At 35.3% G+C, this 19589-nt stretch overlaps 1 protein-coding gene across 4 annotated transcripts; it reads right to left on the reverse strand.

Annotated features, from left to right (window-relative positions):
- Nucleotides 1–6881: 6881 nt before the first annotated feature.
- On the reverse strand, nucleotides 6882–19381 carry LOC134239181 (uncharacterized). 4 transcript variants are annotated; one of them, XM_062721354.1, is made up of 4 exons: nucleotides 18695–19381; nucleotides 8961–9304; nucleotides 8422–8467; nucleotides 6882–8330 (listed from the first exon to the last, which is right to left on the reverse strand). In XM_062721354.1, exons 1-4 carry the CDS (start codon nucleotides 18779–18781, stop codon nucleotides 7158–7160), a joined length of 1650 nt encoding a protein of 549 aa, XP_062577338.1. In that variant the 5' UTR covers nucleotides 18782–19381; the 3' UTR covers nucleotides 6882–7157. The 4 variants fall into 4 exon arrangements, with proteins under 4 accessions (XP_062577338.1, XP_062577340.1, XP_062577341.1 ...); XM_062721356.1 differs by lacking the exon at nucleotides 18695–19381 and adding an exon at nucleotides 17110–17252; XM_062721357.1 differs by lacking the exon at nucleotides 18695–19381 and adding an exon at nucleotides 14914–15233.
- Nucleotides 19382–19589: the final 208 nt, after the last annotated feature.

Genomic DNA, 19589 nt, shown 5'->3' on the forward strand with positions numbered 1-19589 from the left:
AGAGGTAAAGAGAGAGTGAGAGAGACAAGAGAGACATAGGCGTCGGAAGCGGGGTTGGGGGTGGGGGGTTAGCCCCCCCCCCCACTTTTTTTGCGAAGATATGTATTATATAGGCATTGAAAATTGGGGTTTACCTTTTTTTGTTGGTTAAGCCCCCCTTTTCAATTTCCTTCCGACGCCTATGTATGAGCTTGAAGCGAAACAATTGCCTGTGGTGCTTGAACTATATAAATTTCATATGAAGTAAAAATAGACCATATGTTGTTTGTTTCGTTTTGACAGGTTTCGTTTTTTTCGTTTCGTTTCGTCTTGATTTCGTTTCGTTTCGGTAGGTTTCGGCAGATTTCGTTTCGTTTCAGTTCGTTTCGTTTCGCACTTTACAGGTACCCGAAAAAAGGAGAACAAGATGTAGATAGAGAGGGGTGAAGACGGAGAGAGAGATGAAGAGAAATCGGAGAGATATGAAGAGAAAGTGGAGAGAGAGAGAGAGAGAGAGAGAGAGCCGTTTCAAATCCATAATGTGGCTTACGGATTCTTGAATAAAATGCCCATTTTCCCAGGCAAACCGAATATAACAATGATTGATATAGCAATATTACCAGTATGACAGAACAATTCTGGAAATAGATATGAACTTTTCGTGACGTCTGCAAAATGACAATTGCCAATGTCGGAGCCACCATTAAAATCCATGAGGTGTCGAACCCTCGTGCAAATGACAGAACTTTTACTCTAAGTCGATTTATGCCCTCCAAATCGTAAATGTATCCGGTTCCCTGGAGGGAAATCGTTAAGATAGAGTATCTTCTTTAAAACCAATATGCATTCTGTATTAACAGTAGAGGTCCATTAGCACAAAATGTAGATGGTATGAATTATGCAGTATTGAGTTGCATTAGATTAGTGAATCTTAGCTGGAACTTTTTCTTTTTCTTTCTTAACGAGAGAGAGAGAGAGAGAGAGAGAGAGAGAGAGAGAGAGGTTGCAAGGGAGGCATGGTATAAAGGGATTGTCGCGCTTTCACAAGATATCAATAACATATGCATACAATCATGCATGCTAATTGCATGCTCGGATGGTTCACCTAACTATATGCACTTCATTTGACAAAAATATCGATTCAGTCACTTTTACCTGCTACATGTCTTTATCAAGCTGTGTGTATTTTTTTCGCAGTGACACAGGATCCAGATTTATCAAACTCAGATCAATAGAAAGTTACTTATCATTTTCGTTTACTCCTTGCTCTCAGGTTACATTTTTAATTATAGGCGTATTCTCCTTGACCCTTCCTCTTGTCTCGTATGTATTACTTTCTGAACCCTAAACCTGAAAAAAAAATATCTGCAAAAATCAAAGATGCATGTATATCTTTCTGTAATTGTGTTGGATTTTGCCATTAGAATATAATTTTTTGTGATGATTTAACAGGTGCAATGCAGACGAATTTTGCAGAGGTGGAAGCCAATTTTGTGTACTTTTGAATTTAAAACATAAAATATATCAAAGTATTAATAAGATCTAGGTTACCAGCTGAGATGAACGAATGTGTCAGTTTTTAATAGCATTATCTCACAAGAGGTGCACTTCAAATGTTTTATTTACATTGATCGCAAAATTTCTCATTTGATGTCAGGTAACATTAACATTATCCCAGTTTCAATGACGTGTTACACACGTTGTGTGGTGTAATAGAATTCGTCATTTACATTCAATAGTACAAGTCGTGCATGTGAAAACATAATTACTCAATGAATTGACCGTCAGCCTTGAACTATATTTTAGTTACGATTCAAAAAGAAAAAAAATTATTGTCTTAGGATTATGTAACAAACATCTTATCTGATTAATTTTAAATCGTACCGAGGCGTATACCGTGGACAAGAAGGGGTAAATTGTAATTTAAAATTTTCAATGATTTTCAATTTTTATAAAACCCAAAACCGCAAGTAGGTAATGAACTTTTATTTCAATGAATGATGACCCATGTTTTTTTTTCGGAAATGAAGAAAGAGAAGGACATAAAATGGGAAACCCTATCATGTTTGAAAATTTAGTACAAAACAAAGATAAGATTGTCGGTACAATCAAAAAAACCACACTGGTTTCAGGAAACACCCATCGGTTCCGATAGATATTGAGTATATGTTTTTGGGGTTTTGGACAAAAAGATTAACTGTTAATAGAAAACTCGACCTCTCGTGTTAATTCGTCTAGACAACACCCTCGGCCTATTGTAGAAAAACACAAATTGTGATAACCCTCGATTTGGTATCTGGAGTTTTTTGTCCTCAAGGGTTAGTCGAGTGTGATTTCTCTGATTTTTCGTATGTTGTAAAAAAATCCTACCGTAAAGTAATACAACGTAGTAACATGGTAACCATTTAAGCAAAATCCCCCAACTCCCCCAAAATGCGAATTTAACTTAATCAACAAGCACCATGATAATAAACCTTGTACAGGTGTATCTCAAATTGCAGTGGATGGGTTAATTGCAATGAAAACAAGATGTGTTTGTGAAACACTATGCGCCCGGCAGCAACAAATTTAAAAAAAAAACATATTTTTAGCATAAAGGTCAGAGTGAAGATCACAAGATCATTGATCTTGGTGTCATTTGAAAGATCTTGATTAGTGAAGTTCGCATACCAAATATGAAGTCTCTATCTTTCATGGTTCAAAAGTTATGGTGAAGGTTCAAAAAAGCTATTTTTAGCATATAAGACACAGTCAAGGTCACAAGGTCATTGTGAAAGGGCTTCATTGGTGAAGTATGCATGCCAAATATTAAGTCTCCATCTTTTTTCGTTCAAAAGTTATGGTGAAGGTTAAAATTTGCCGTCAAAAAAGCTTTATTTAGCGTATAGGCCACAGTCAAGGTCACAAGGTCATTGACCATGGTGTCTTTTAAAAAAGCGTAATAAGTGTTGTTTGTATACCAAATATGAAGTCTCTATCTTTTATGGTTCAAAAGTTATGGCAGAGGTTAAAGTTTGCAAAAAACCTCTTTTATTTAGCATATAGGTCACAGTCAAGGTCACAAGGTCATTGACCTTGGTGTCATTTGAAAGAGCTTTATCAGAGAAGTAGGCATACCAATATAAGTGTTCTATATCATTCATGGTTCAAAAGTTATTGCGAAGGTTAAAGTTTGCAGTCAAACAGACAAACAGACAGACAGGACAAAAATAATACACGTCACGGATCTTTCGATCCGGGCGCATAAATATGGAGAAAACGAACAGTAATCAAGCTCAAAAGTCCATTAAACAATACTAAATAGAAGCAGAACAAACATGAACCTCCAAAACATCAGAGATGGGATCAGGTGCCATGGAGGAGTGAGCATCCCATGCCGACCGGGCACACCCGCCGTGTGCTCCTTGTCATGATCGGAAAATAACGGAAAATCCGTCGTCAATTCAGTGTAAAATAATGGACTAACAATTAGTATGAAAAACGTCAGTCAGCCATGACTCAATGATAAATTGTATTTGCTGACGAGGTCTTTACATCGACCATAGAACTAACGAAATGATATGAATTTAAACGAGACTGCTGATATTCTTATTTCATCAACTTGTTTGTCAAAAATTTACCTCGTTTTAGAAATTGTACATACGTAGATCATGATCTTGCAAGAAAGGAAGGTTTTGTAAAAACTGTTTTATAATTGAATTATATCTGTTTTTTGTCCCCCGCTTTCGCGAAAGCGAGGGGACATTAAATCTCATTCGTCTGTCCGTCAGTCTGTCCGTCTATCCGTCCGTCACAAAAACTTTAACCTTGCCCATAACTTTTGATTAAGTGGAGCTATGACATTCATATTTTACATGTATATTCCTTGTGACAAGACCTTTCTTTGGAGGTCAAACTCCAAGGTCAAGGTCAAAAGGTCAAAGTTCTTTGTATCCAATGAAAGGTCTTTTCACATTGATTCAATATGTGAAGTATGAAAGCCTTATCTCTTACCGTTCAAAAGTTATGGCCAAGGTTAAAGTTTTTTCACAAGTACAGAAATCTCCAAGGTCAATAGGTCAAGGTTATTGGTATCCAATGAAAGGTCTTGCCACAAAAATACATATGTGAAATATGAAAGTCCTAGTATCTACCATTCAAAAGTTATGGCCAAAGTAAAAGTTTGGATTTTTTATGTAAAAGTTGGTCTAACTAATAGGTCAAGGTCAAAAGGTCAAATTTGGTGGTACCACTTTAAAAAAACATACCTTAACCATAACTTTTAAAGGGTTAGGGCTATAGTGCTTTCATACTGCATATATTTAATCCTTGTAACAAGATCTTTCATTGGATATCAAAAACTTTTACCCTTTGACCTTGGTCTTGGAGTTTGACCTACTTTTTAAAAACATTAACTTTGGCCATAACTTTTGAACAATATGTACTAAGACTTTTATATTTCACATACTCATTCTTTGTGGCAAGACCTTTCATTGGATACCAACAACTTTGACCTGATGACCTTGACCTTGGAGATTTCCATACTTGTAAAAAAAAACTTTAACCTTGGCCATAACTTTTGAATGGTAAGAGATAAGGCTTTCATACTTCACAAATGTAATTAATGTGAGAAGACAAAGAACTTTGACCTTTTGACCTTGACCTTGGAGTTTGACATACTTTTAAAAAGACGTACCTTGACCATAACTTTTGAAGGGTTAGGACTACTGCTTTCATACTGCATATATTTATTCCTTGTGACAAGATCTTTCATTGGATATCAAAAACTTTTACCCTTTGACCTTGGCCTTGGAGTTTGACCTACATTTTAAAACTTTAACCCCGGCCATTACCTTTGAAAAATATATACTAGGACTTTAATATTTCACATCTACATTTTTTGTGGCAAGACCTTTCATTAGATACCAACAACTTTGACCTGTTGACCTTGACCTTGGAGATTTCCGTACTTTTGAAAAAAATTTTACCTTGACCATAACTTTTGAATGGTAAATGCTTGAGCTTTCATACTTCAGATATGTAATCCATGTGCAAAGGCCTTTTCATTAGATACCATGAACTTTGACCCTATGACCTTGGAGTTTAACCTACTTTTAAAAACAAACCCTGACCATAACTTTCAAATGGTTAGGGCTAAGGCTTTCATGTTTCAAATATTTAATCCTTGTGAAAAGAGCTTTCATTGGATATCATGAATGACCTTGACCTTCGAGAAATAATATATTTAATTTGCATTTAAGAAAAGTTTAATCTTCGCTATGTTGCCATACGGGTCATCAGTGTTTCACAAACACACCTTGTTCCTTATATTGAGAAAAAATATGGCTTTCATATGCATTGACATGTGCATTACCTGTGACAATATATTTCCAAGAATGCTATGATTTGTAACCCATTGACCTTGACCTCCAAGATTGACCTTATTTTTAAAAAAATCAACTTCAGTGATATTTTCTAAATGACATATATTAGGGCGTTCATATTTGAGACAATGTGTCATAAAAAATGACATCTCACTCACAAAGACACCGAAAGCGGGGTACCACAATTCTTTGAATTTGCTTGTTTTCTTTCAATTGCACCAACATTGATGGAACAATCAGGGACAAGGTGATGTCAAAAAGGGAAACTCTATAGCCACTTGCGGTTAGTTCTGTCCCTCAATTCAGTATATTCTATCTCTCGATAAGTCTTTTGATCAACATTTAATGTATATTTTATATCTAATTCGGGTACGTAGCGTTAAGCAGGAGTCTCTGACGAGACTGTAGCTCTACTGGTTTGTATTTTTTTTCTACCAGAGTGAGAGATAAATACTACCAGCATTTGCATTTAAAACTATGCAACAGCAATACATAGGTTAATGGTCCTTGATTCAGTTGCTTTGCCGCAATATTTATTGCAAGCAGTTTAAAAATCTATGAGGGTATTCTTTTAAAACAACTTTTATAACAAATATTTATTTTTAGTAGTTACGGAAACATCATTTATCAAAATCAAAAACCCATGCAAAAAAGTAAAGACTTGCAAGAATCAGACAAAAGTTGTATGTATGAGGAGAAGCATTTTAAAGGATTTTAAAAAGAAATTTTCTATTTTTAGCAACCATGACAATACTATTTTCTCTATTGAAATCAAATACAAAAATAATTTTTGTATCTTAGTCTAGTCTACTTTAAAACGCTATACTCAGTACTTCCTACAGTTTTAGTCTGATTTCCGTTACTTGGCATAACACAAGTACACTTCAAATCCAGTGATATTTTCCCCCCAATGACCTTTATGCATAGGGTTTAACATTCCCTCTAGTCAAGAATAACCTTTTCCCCTGGCAATTTATTGGAGCTCTAAAGCATTTTCTTCTGCTTCAGAGACAAGTACTCCTACAATTCAAATGGTATATACATTAGTTATACATAGTTTGAATAAAAAAAATCCATGGTTTTAGAGATTATCCCTCCATATATCTCTGACCAAAATACAAAAGTATGTCTACAGACAGGCAGAGTAGGAGATTCAAGTATATTCTCCCCTTCTCCCCCCACAAACTTCATTTGAAACGGTACATAAATTTTTTTACGGACGCCAGGAGTATGCATGCCTGGCGGGCCTACAGTCTTGCTAGACTCACTGGGTTAATGGGGTGAAATGCTCTCTTGATGCCCTTTAGTTCTTTGATTTACAAAGATTTTTTCCGAAAATCAAGACGTATTAAAGTTCGACAGGTTCAGGAACCATGGCACACCAACTCAATAAAACCTAACTTGATCCATAATGACTTTGGTGACCGCTTTCTAAAAAACACTTTAATTTCGTAACAACTGACCGCCATCAGTTTGAAAAACATGTCTTTTGACCATGCATGACAACCATAATAATTTACCGAAGGTAGAAACAAATACTTGGCTTTTTTCATTTATTTTGTGACATTTTAGCTTTCAGCTGGAATCCAATGAAAGCCAAAACCCATTCAATTGAACTAATATAAATCATTATAAAAAATTAATATATTGCACTTTCATGGATTAAAACAATACATAAATGCAGAAAGGCGAACACATTGGGCACAAGGAATTTGACATCAAAAGCTTCGATTGAACAACATCCTTGCTCTGAAAATTCTTAAGAGATGCATTGCACGTTTGTTTTATTCAAAGTGATGCAACAGAACGCCGAGGCTATCTGCTAATGAATCTTGAATTGAAAAGGGAACCGTTTGTCTTCATTTTACCACTTCTAAAAGATTTCTCACTTCCGGTGTTATCGGATGAAGAAGCCGTGGACGATATGGGTGGTCTTTGTTTACTGCGCCTGCGCTTTCGATGTTCTGGTCCATCGTTATCAATGGTGTCACCTGCTAACATAAACTGCATGTCGACATTATCCCTTTGTGTATATTCCCCTGTCTGAGAAAACCGTTTAGTGTAAGCAGCAATCGGAATCATTTTCGTACATTGTCGACAGTTACACTGGATTTCCCTGGGATAATTCAGCTCCGTTTTTGGCACACCATATACGTCACTTCCTGTCGAATAATTTGAACAATCCTCTCCGGATACAGAAAACCTTTGTTCAACACATTGTTTACAACTACAAGCACTGTTTACCTGGAAGTCCGAAATCCCTTGGTCTCTATCACAAAAGGAATGATTCTGAACACTTGAATTAATTACGTCGTCTGCGTAAGGAAATCTTTCAATAACATCATTTCTTCTCCATTTGTGTTCGTCTGGATACTCTCTCGGGCTACACGTACACGATACGGGGTAATCATGAAGTTGAACACTAAAATTTTGTTTTAAATTAATCACTTGTCCTCTGTATGGAATTGAAGAATTGGATTGGCAACAAATATTGCACGGACAATTAAGCGGGATTTGATTGGTCGGACTAACCTCACATTGGCGTCTAGCTTGATAAAGAGCATTGCTTACGGGTGGATTTGGACTTCGCATGTCGTACAATAGATTGGATACAGGGGAACTTACTCTACGGGGTTCATAAGCAGACGATGACTCAGAATTTCTAAATCCATATTTCTCCCTTAATTCTGATATCATTTCCTCATTACAGCGGTTATGAAATGAATCTGACAGGTTATTAGAGAGGCTTTGTTCACACGAATTAACCGAATCATACATGTAGGACATGTCTCGGGAACTCAGAAACGCATTTTCCGGAATGTCGTTTCGATGACGTTTCACGTCATCAGATTCATAAATATTGGCACTACGACAGAATCGAGCAAAATCTATATTGAATTTTCCTTTCTTTTCAGGGGAACCATTTGCTCCAGGACTATTTTCCCCGTTCATCAATTTTGTTTGAACTCCGTTGGATGTTAAAATGACCTGTTCAAAAAAAGAAATAATGGCTGAACACATTATAAATAACACAATATTTGAAAAAGAGAATGCTCAAGACATTAGTAAGTGAACTTACCTGAGTTTCATTTTTCTGATCTGGGACTTTGGAAAATTTCTTTCTTCTGGAATAATTAAAAAGAAAAATACATGTATTTTTTTTTTCTTTTATAGATTAAACCGGCTTTCTCTTTAATTAGTGATTCTACCTGCGGGTGCTATATATCTTTCAAATAATATTAATCAAAAACCAATAAGGAAACACTTTTGTTTGAAAAGTAAAAAGAGATTTCTTTCACATTTATCTCAAATCTCTCAACTGAAAAGTAAAAATTTCAAATTATTTGAATACCCTTTTTTGATTTTATTAATAAATATGAAATTGTGCATTGGTAAAACGGAGAGTTCAATTACTGTGTTTACACATGTACTTATAAGTTTGAAATTTCAAGAAAAATGAAGCCCGATCCCATCCCACTCCCTGGACACCATATTCAATGAATGTTTCATCATGATAACCAACAGGGAAAAGGATCAAAGTCAAAATAAATTTTACGAATCATAAAGATATATTGTAAATCCTAAATCTTAAAATAATACGAGAAAATAAAATCATACCTTCTTCTGAAGAAAACCACTACAATAACCACACAGAGACACAATGTCAGGAATCCCAGCAGAAGACCGAGAAAGCATTTTATATCACAGTCGCTAAAAATAAGTTCATCCTGTAGAGCTATAGCTTGTAGTTTGACAAGGTCAAGGCCACATCGCCGGGCCACTTTTTTACACAATCTGTCACCATCTTCATCACCCAGTTTCTCTTTCCATGGCAACTCTAGTATCAACTCTGGTTTCCATGGAGGCGGACATGGAAATATGTCCCATAATGCCTCTGGATTTGAGTATATGTACTTTCGGAATTCTTGATTGGTGCATTGCTGATCGGTGCTAGTGTTACACTGAAATGGAAATAAATGTGATATCTATATTCACGTTCCTGAAATTCCTGAAACTAAATTAAAGGTAAAGCTGCATACGGCTCGTAAAAGGAATTTGTCAGCCATTTTCGATTCTTTACTCGCTATATCTGAGGGCCCCTACATAATGCCGCTCACTTAGTCACTGTTTACTGTAATCAGTCGCCACCATTGTACAGACGAACGTTTGCTTCACAGCAGGTAGCAAAAAATAATTGTATACTTCTTATGCAGGAGAGCAAGATGCCAAAGAAACGTACAACAGTTGCACAGGTCAGAGCAGTAGACAACCAAACGCACGTTAATGCAATAAATTGTAAACAAGGGTAATGCAAGATAACCAGCTCAGGCCAATACCCGTGCAATAAAGCAGTAAGCTGTAACGAATGTAAAGTGTATACCCAGGTGCTTATATTGAAGACAGTATTATCGAAAATGGTGTACGTTTATTAACGGGTTTTGTTCAACTTAAATTTTTTTTGCACTAAAATTGGCTTTATTGAATCCGTAATGAAATGGGTCAATAGCACTTTTTTTATCAGCGTTTTATTAAACCCAAATTTTGTTTCCTTGATAACGTGAAATATACTAAATCACTTTTCACTTCTTTAATTTTGATGTTTTTCTTCAATTTGCATTCCACCCCATAAATCGAAATGAAAACAATTTAAGACTTTTTTAACGAAAAGTAAGGGCGTGTATAACCAAGTAAACGTTTTTAATCTGTGCTAATCTGGAAAAAAACAACAGCTTCCAAAGGAAATTTATCACATTTAAAAGAAAAGTCATGCCAATATTTAAATTTTCTCTGTTATTACATCGGATTCAAGCTTCAGGATTTGTTGACATATTTACACGTGTTTAAAGAAAAACGATTTACAGACTGTCATAAGGTGATAAAAATTGAGGGATGATTATCAAATTTTCGCCAAATTATCGATGCAGTGCACGGTTAACTAATACCGAGTCTGATTAAAAGTGACCAGGGGATCGATATACAGCTATGAATATCGTGTCGCAAGCTCATCTTAAAGAGAAAAGGGTGTAAATGGGGCCTTACAGCCAATAATCTCACAGAGGCGTATGCAGGGCACGTGCAGTTAATCCATGACGCGCTTACACGAATAATGAGAAAGGCTGAGTGCCCCTTGATAATTTCTAAACGGTTTTGATCGCTTTCGCTGAAGAATTAAGAAGTGTTTTCCGTACACCGAGGCGATAGAAAATATTCAAATCGTGAAAAGAAATCTTCCGGGATTTGCCAAGATCACGCGCTCTAGATTTTTCGATAAAGTCTTATTTTACTTGGAAATCAGTTTTCTCGAATATATCGTCATTACTGTAATGGAAGTTTTAACAAAATCAATACAAATTGTTTCCCCAAAAAAGAAAATCACTCTTTAGAATGCAATAAATATTGCAGGAGTGAATGCAAACTCATATAATGATCTAAAAACAGAATGTAATAACATACATAAAAATCTATTCTATTCTGTATAATAATACATTAACCTAAAGTCTCCTAAAGTTCACCTAAAGTGAACCGTTCTGGAAACATTTCAGTTCTCGTGTATTAGTTAACAAGAGGCCCATGGGCCACATCGCTCACCTGAGTAACTTGGGTGATGCAGTTCTTTACCAGATTCCCCTCTTGCTATACCTATCATGCCCCACTACCCCCTTCCCTTTTATGATTTTAAAACTTTAGAATCTACACTACCCCAGGATGCTTCCATACAAGTTTCAGCTTTCCTGATCCAGTGGTTCTTGAGAAGAAGATTTTTAAAGATTTGCTCTATATATTTCTATGTAAAACCTGGATTCCCTATTGTGGCCCCGCCCTACCCCCGGGGGTCATGATTTTAACAATTTAATATCTACACTACCCAAGGATGTTTCCACATAAGTTTCAGCTTTCCTGGCCCAGTGGTTCTTGAGAAGATGATTTTTAAAGATTTGTTCTATATATTTCTATGTAAAACTTGGATTCCCTATTGTGGCCCCACCCTACTCCCGGGGGTCATGATTTTAACAATTTAAAATCTACACTACCCAAGGATGCTTCCACATAAGTTTCAGCTTTCCTGGCCCAGTGGTTCTTGAGAAGATCTTTTAGTGACCCCACCCTATTTTTGTCTTTTCTTGATTATCTCCCCTTGTAAGGGGATTAGATCCTATATTTTAAGAATTTAAACTCCCCTTCACCCAAGGATGCTTTGTACCAAGTTTGGTTAAAATTGGCCCATTGGTTCTTGAGAAGAAGTCGAAAATGTGAAAAGTGTACAGACGGACGGACAGACGACGGACAAAATGTGATCAGAAAAGCTCACTTGAGCCTTCGGCTCAGGTGAGCTTAAAACGAGAAAAAAAATTTATCTTTTATTTTTTGCCATTCAGCGATTTATTCATCGTATATAAATAGATGTGTTTTTTTTTTCACTCTGTTACAAATTTTCAAGCAAACATTCCACGTATTTCTAAAATTTTAATTTCCAAATTCATAAGTCCATTGCAAAACAAATACATTGTAAACATTTTGGGATTAAAACAACCTTTCCTATAGACCTTGAACCATTTAAAGAACACATTACCTTCCTGAAATTATTATAACAAATTTTTCTATATAATCAATAAAATTAATTACTTACATGATGCAAATCACGTCTCAAAATTACAAGATGTAGAACTCAGATAACACAATTAAGTCTACAATAACACTTACGTCATACGATGCGTTCAGTATGCTTTTCATTATGTTCTCCACTTAAACACAAAAAGTTAACAAGAGGAAACGTCGATCTCGCTAGGAAGTCAACAAGAAACTAATTTATAAGTTGTTACTGTGATGGAATATTAGTTATATAATACAAGAGTCAGCGTGCAGAAGAACAATAACCCCCAACTAAAATCAATAGCTCTCTTGAAGATCACGTCCTTTTTTTGTTTTTTTGATATAACAAAATGGCCGGAATTCTAGCAGGTGAACCTTTTTACTTTGTGTAGTCTGCACATTGTTACCATACAAACAATGTGCCCTCTTGAAATGAAAAAAAAATTTTTTGTGCAGATCCAGAAATCTCTGTAACTTTCTAAACGGGTGTTTCAACGATATATTTTGCTCTTTTTAGTTTTTCCAGCAAAATGACGAAAGCCTAGTGACGTGTTCATTTGCGTTTTAGTAAAGTATATGGAATTTCAACGATCTTACTAACCAATAACGCAGGTTGCATGTGAAAAATACATTGATTGGCTGTTAGGATGTGACGTAATAAATGTGACACCTCCCCGTAATGGTCCATACTTTCTTGTGATAAAGTAACTTCCTTTTATAAAAAATTTAATTATAGTCTAACAATGGGTCGACGCGAAAGGCATAGTTCTGTGTGACAATACTTTGGTCTTGTAAATTCTACTCTGCCGAGAAGTTACTAGCAAACACAAAAGATTGGTTTTAACGAAGATTTTATGCAATCGAGTCGTTCTTTGAACTGTCCTTTACCTTCTAGCTATTTGCTTTGTAATCTAAATTCCTCAAAACTGCCTTTAATATATATTGTAAAAGAAATTATACAACTTTTAATATTTAATTTCCATTTCAAACATTACCATGCAAACGTCGATTTTCAAATTGTATGACTAATATTATCAAAAATATAAAGTCTACTTAAGTGTATATTGAAATCAAAATAAACAATAAACTACCACCGTTTAGGGGCTTAATGATTAACCCCTTTTCATCCAAATTTCTTACTATTAGATATTATGGATAGAAACTTGTTTTGTAATTCAAGCGAAAATTCAATAATTCATCTACAAATTTAGCCTATAGTATATTTATTTTACGAATCTGGACGAAAAGATTCAGCCCCTGTGAGGACTCAAACCAAAGGAGTTCAAGAGATCATTTATTCTCTTATCTACACGTTTATATTGCCCAGAGCTTGAGTTCAACTCGGCACACGATCATGACGTTAGATTCGTGTAAATATTTACAGAAGCTGGATATGAAAAAATGGCCACCTGTCTGCTTTAACGATTTCTGCCAGAGTTCTGTAAGGTTGTCCAGTAAAGCCTTATCACCGCCAGGATAACGAACTATTTTATTTCCCCACTGGGTGTTGGGTCTTATGGTACTACTTTCACGTCTTAATTGAGTGGTATGAAAGTGATTTTGATTACTCTGTTGATTGTAGGTCTAAACCCTCTTGAAAGTTTTTCAATCTACTTAAATGAAACTATCGCGTTTCTAAACCTAGGCAGTTTCAGATTTAGCTAATTATGTCATGTGCATTTTACTTTTCGATTATTAGTAAGGAAAAATCTCATCTTATTCAAAAAAAAATATCTAAAATACATGTAAGTGCAATTTCTTACATTTTTATATAGGGCTTTTGCCGCTTTTCTTTTCCTGGAGTTTTAATAGTCAAAGAATAGCCATGTATGCCAAATCCTTTTGAGTAAAAGTGTACAGATGCGGTGATATCGTTCAAAATTATGTTATCAGTAGGCAGATGATGTTTGTAGCCAAGTGATTAAGACGAAAGTGCAGATTGCCAAAACATACATTGATGTATTTCTATGATGAGAGGTGCACTACTGTAATATTAACAGGTTTATGATGTTTTTCGTTCCTCAGTATTTGATGAAAATGAGATAAGCTTAGAATAATGCAAGGTTTTTTTTCACCATTCTGCATTCGCAGGCATCAATAGCTTTAAGATAAAACATGTTTGTATTCATACAGTAAACGTTTTTTGTTTGTCAGAGAGAGAGAGAGAGAGAGAGAGAGAGAGGAGCCAATTTCTTCGTACATTTTTCGCAGATGAACGGTAACAACGGATGTTCAATTAGATAAAACAGACAAGATGTTCCAGTTTGATCAACGTGGCAGACATACGCCACAATACAAATGTTTCATTACACCAGAATTTCCTCCAATTTCACATTTGATGGATTGGGCCAGACAGCAGGGGCATAACCAATTCCTACATTACGTGTCTGATTCTGTGAAATCTGAATTACAAGCGAATACGTCACGATAAAGAGAGATTATGTTTGACGGTTATCTCCTCCCAAACGAAATCACTTTGTATAATAAGGCAACCTTAAGAATAAATTGGTAGTCAAGACTACAATAAGGCAGAAGATTCCACTAAACCCTTAGAATATTAACAAAGTTCGGGACAAAAAATAAACAGCAGAAAACAAGCTGATAACATTAATTTTACAGTGAAGTATGTCTAATCCCAATGTTTTCTACAACAGCTGCTACTTTCATTCCTTTCAGTTAATCTAATTTTTTGAAATGTTAATCAAATCCAAAGAAAGCATTTTATTGTCTAAATAGTACTATACAATCAATATCTCTGGAATCAGTGGTGTTCGGATTATACAGGTTTTACTGTATTTAGTGCATCCATCTCCTCATGTCTTATTGTTACATCCGGTTTCATTTTCAAGGAAATGCATTATTTATAAGTAATAAATTTTAAAACATATTTCCTATTAAAAGAACAGCAAAGTCCATTGACCTTTACATGGTATTTGATATCGATGAGAATAAATTTACTTGAACACGAAACATTCCTTACTTCTTGCATCTCGAGTGCCTTCCATCCACTAGAAATAATCCAATTAAAAGGAAAAGAGATTAATTAGACAATTTCACCACTTCAAATGATTATCTTAACATCCGATTCAGAGAGAAAGTTTATGAACATCATAATAAAATAAAACAAGTGTAGCATCACTTCAAACGAGAATGTCCCGATTAATATGAAAATCCTTAGACTACAAAAAAGTACGAACAAAAGCTCAGGGGAAACAGATGTTTTGTAAAGAATGCGCCCTCGGGGGTTGATGGCCAGAAAAATTAGACATTTTGATTCATGTGCAGCGGCCGTCGTCGAGAAACATGCTACCGTTATTGAAATTTATAAGGTACATATGGACAGTCATAATGTCGTCTGCTTTTGAATATCGGCTGCTACTGACGTAACGACATTTGTTTTTACGATCAGCTGATTCGATCAATAATCTATGTTTTCTTCAAAAGTTGTTCAAAAAGTTAAGTCTTTTGTAACACAATTGGTGTTATACTTTTTAAGAATGCAAAAGCCGGAAATCCTAAGTTGATTTCTGGTGCATTTTTTAAAAGAAGGGTCTTTTTGATGAGCTACTATACAATTTTTTCATTGAGTTTATCCATTTGATTTGCATATTGCACCAAAAATCTAAAGCAATGATCAATTTCTATAGATGAGCGATTTTCCCTGCATAGTTTCCTCAGACATACATTTATGCTGCATCACTGAACCCTGCGGCAGATTTACAATCGATAATAGAGTATGTAAAACTGCTCTAACCAATTTTATCAGCACATTCGATATAAATAGATTTATAAATAGATTCAAATATTTATTTTAATAAGTTCATACCATTCATTTAGGCATTACATAATCGGTAGAGTTCATATGGAACCTATAATCACATAATATAATGTTTTTTTTCTTCAAATCGATGATTTATTAATTATCAAATCTTTAATCACCAACGGTTTAATGACAGAATATAGATCAAGAGAAGAAAATCTGAAGACGATTGCAGACACATTATCTTGGCTAATTATGATGTGTTCTTAATGAAGACTTATCCGCCTTTTGTATTCTACAAGCAGACATGTGGGTCATATCAAACTAATTCTGCACGCGTACAGAAAGGCGCGTGCGACGAGAGCAACAATTCATCACTGCAACTGCAAAAGATGAATTCATTTACTGCCCACTGACAAAGACCTTGACGAATTATCCAGACAAATTGGCTTACTTCTTGAAAGACGTATATATATGTACCTAGGGGCATTGCAAAGGGTATTACAACTACATAATGTGTATCTAGGGGCGCTGCAATGGGTACCCACAACTAAAAAGTACTTAGAGGGCTTGCAATGGGCCCCACAACTAATATGTACCAAGTGAAATTGCAAAAGATGCTACAACTAATATGTACCCAGGGCGCATGGCACATGTAGGACGCCACAACTACCTATCGGGCCATTTCATAGGACGACTAACATTGCAAAACTTTTAGGATAGTAAAACACCAAGTGACTTTTTGACATCTTGTACATTCCTGCAATAAACATATCCAGCTGTCGTTACCAGATGGCCCTCAAAATAAACAGAGGTAGTTATCTGTGAAAGAAAGAAATTGACATTCTGTTGCAGTTGTAAAGAAAAATCAGCTGTACGTGTCGGCCGTGCGTAGACCAATAGCGTGCCAGGAAGCAATAAAACGAGTTATTGGGTGACAAACTATTCAATTACCTCTCCTAATGCGACTTGGTTACTGTGCTAAATTTTACTGTTCATCAGGTCAAGAAGATATGCAATTTTCGCTACATAGAACTGAATTCATAACTAGGAGAGGTCACAGGGGCAGAAAAGAACATTTTCAATACTAATTTCGAAGGGTACTGTATTCAAAAAATAATCCCGAACAAGAGTATTTCATGTGAATATAAATCATTATGTCATATTTTTCTGTAAAAATTTCGTTGTTTTTTGCAACTCCACCCACTGTCCAAAACAAAATCAAATCAAATTGCGATCATAAATATCATTATTTTTTTCTCATTTAATACTCGTTTCTGGCTTAATCGTCCATTATTGTCTTGCTGAGTGATATCAAAATTCCTATCAATTCCCTTGGCAGTAATTAGCAAACTGACCTCGTACAACCATCGCGCTAATATGTCTTAATTGTTTAAAAATCTAGCTATAACTTACCAACTGGGGCCGTTTACACATTCGGGGGTGTACAACGGCAAATAAGCCACAAGACGTGAAAATTTAACCTTAGAGTAAGGCACCATGCAAGACCATTTATTTACTCAATTACTGTGTCGCCAACAAGATAAGAGATTTCTACATTTAGACCAATTGTTCTCTGGCCTTATCCATGTATTATACAGATAAAGTGTTCATTTTTTTTCACATTGCTGTTCTTGTGTAGTTCGAAAGTTTACAAACGCCATTACTTAAACCCAGTAATTAAACCCAAACATGTCAAAAAGTCATAAAAGTCGATTCCATCCAATTAATAAATTTCGCTCATTTAAGTTGTGAAATACACACTACAAGGTGAAAAAAAACAACTTTGTCTGTTCCAACATTTGCTTTGTTATCACAATTATTTATTTAACCCTAAAGTCGAACGGAAGAACCTTAATCAACAGAGAATGATAGATAAAAAATAGGGTTTCAGCTAAACATGTGTAGAATCTATTGTGTTAATTCTTCTCTGTGATGATTATCTTTGGACAACAGCGCTCGGTTTTAGAGTCCGGCTGTGAAAATCAGTTTACGAGCCAATAGTTATGACCGTCGCACTCAAAAGCCCCATTCAACCTCTCTAGACGAACACTTCAAAAGGCACTGGCTTCCACACATATTAATTTTTTTGTTCGCTTCTGGGTTTTAGGTTCACTGACAACGTATAATATAGAGATAATCTTGATCATTTTTAAAAAAAGGTAAAGAAGAGGAAAAGAAAACGCATGTATAAACCATTCAAATTTTACAGTCAGAGACCCAAAATCATATCTCATCATTTTTTTCTATCTTTTTTGTCATTCGAGGAATTTTGATCTTGCAAGATCTCTCAACTGTCAGATTTATGACAGGGCCTTTTGTTATGTATCTAGTCGTCCGTCTAACTTTGCATAATAGATAATCACGTCTTAACAGGGGGTCCATTCTATCCATTTAATCAATGGATTTAGGGATACCCTGGCACAGGCAACAAAGACAGGGGATGCTTAATGAACCATGGTTAATTACGATAATCGGTGTCAGGGGAATATTTGAATTTAGCATGTCATGTTTACGACACCATGTCTTCGTTTTTTTCTCCTTCAAGATAACCGACCAAATGGTGAAATCTGGCTGTCAATAACACAATTATTATAGTAGTTAAATTAGAAATATATGTTGAAAATGGAGATTTTTCGTTAAATTATTAGTTTGTAATGTTTTAATAAATGAAGAAATTTAAGAACTGACGGACAATTCTTAATCAATACTTCAAAGAAATTGAAAAAATGGGGAAGTTATCAAGTAACTCATGTTTACATGTATTTGAAACAGGAAGTATTATAAACGTTATGGAAATTTACCTGAATATTCTGACCTTACAAATAAACCAGGAAATTACACGCGAAGTCAGGGGTACTTTTATTTTCGGGAAAAATTGCCTATAAGTTCCTGAATGTTTGTTAATCTGTTTGATGTGAGATTTGTGAAGGACAAACATATAACAGCTATGTCCACAAACGTTGAACATGTATAATGAACAACAAAAATAACTACAAACCTTGTTTGTTTCACAATTTCCGATTTCAACAAAATATCCCACAGTAAATATGGTCCATATGGAACAAATAAAAACATCGAGTCCCATCACATCACAATAGCTTTAAAATATAATGGCTCGCCCCGCGATGTGTACACCGCTTTTTCATTCAAGATTCTTTTTGGCGGGATATTGTACAAGCCCTGTAGGATTGAGCAGATAAATATTAGCTCTTCTTTCAATAATACTGGCTTTGCACTATATATCCAAGCGTTAACAAGTAACGTATGCTTTGAAACTGTAAATCCATTAGGCTACACTCCGTGATTTATTGAACAAGCCTGCATATACCCGCTTTGTTAAAGAGTCGGAATATTGCTCCGCCTATCAAACTACGCGACTGTAGCTGGAAGCAAGCAACATCATGATGAATTTCTTTCAGAAATTTGTATTTTCCTATTGTTGATCGATAATTTCAATGCTTTTGTTGAAGCCTGGGTACAAATTCCAATTCTATCCGGTTTCCGTTTGATGAACGAGATGTCTTCTGCTTCGGCGATGAACTGTGTACAGCCTGTATGTTTCAGACTAGAAGTGGAGGCAGACGATATCGAACCTCTCCTGTATCAATGAACATACTGCAACATTATGGGTGGGGCGTGTCGAGATAATCCTCATCAAATCTGAGAGAAGATATTAAAAACAAATTTTTTTTTTCACACAAAAAATATTTTTTCACTTTTTCCAAGTTTCAATTCCCGCGGTCTTTTGAAAAAACATCAACATCAACTAAATCAGTGGAAAATGCTTGGAAAATAATCAGACCCATTTTTTTTTCATTCGACAAACCTATGAAAAACGCGATCCACACTTTGAAAAGTATCATCTAAGTGTAATCATGCCTTATTACCGAAAA

Source organism: Saccostrea cucullata, unplaced genomic scaffold (genome assembly GCF_032062105.1).
Source record: "Saccostrea cucullata isolate Sc308-1 unplaced genomic scaffold, CSIRO_AGI_Scuc_v1 ctg169, whole genome shotgun sequence".
Taxonomy (NCBI): Eukaryota; Metazoa; Mollusca; class Bivalvia; order Ostreida; family Ostreidae; genus Saccostrea; species Saccostrea cuccullata.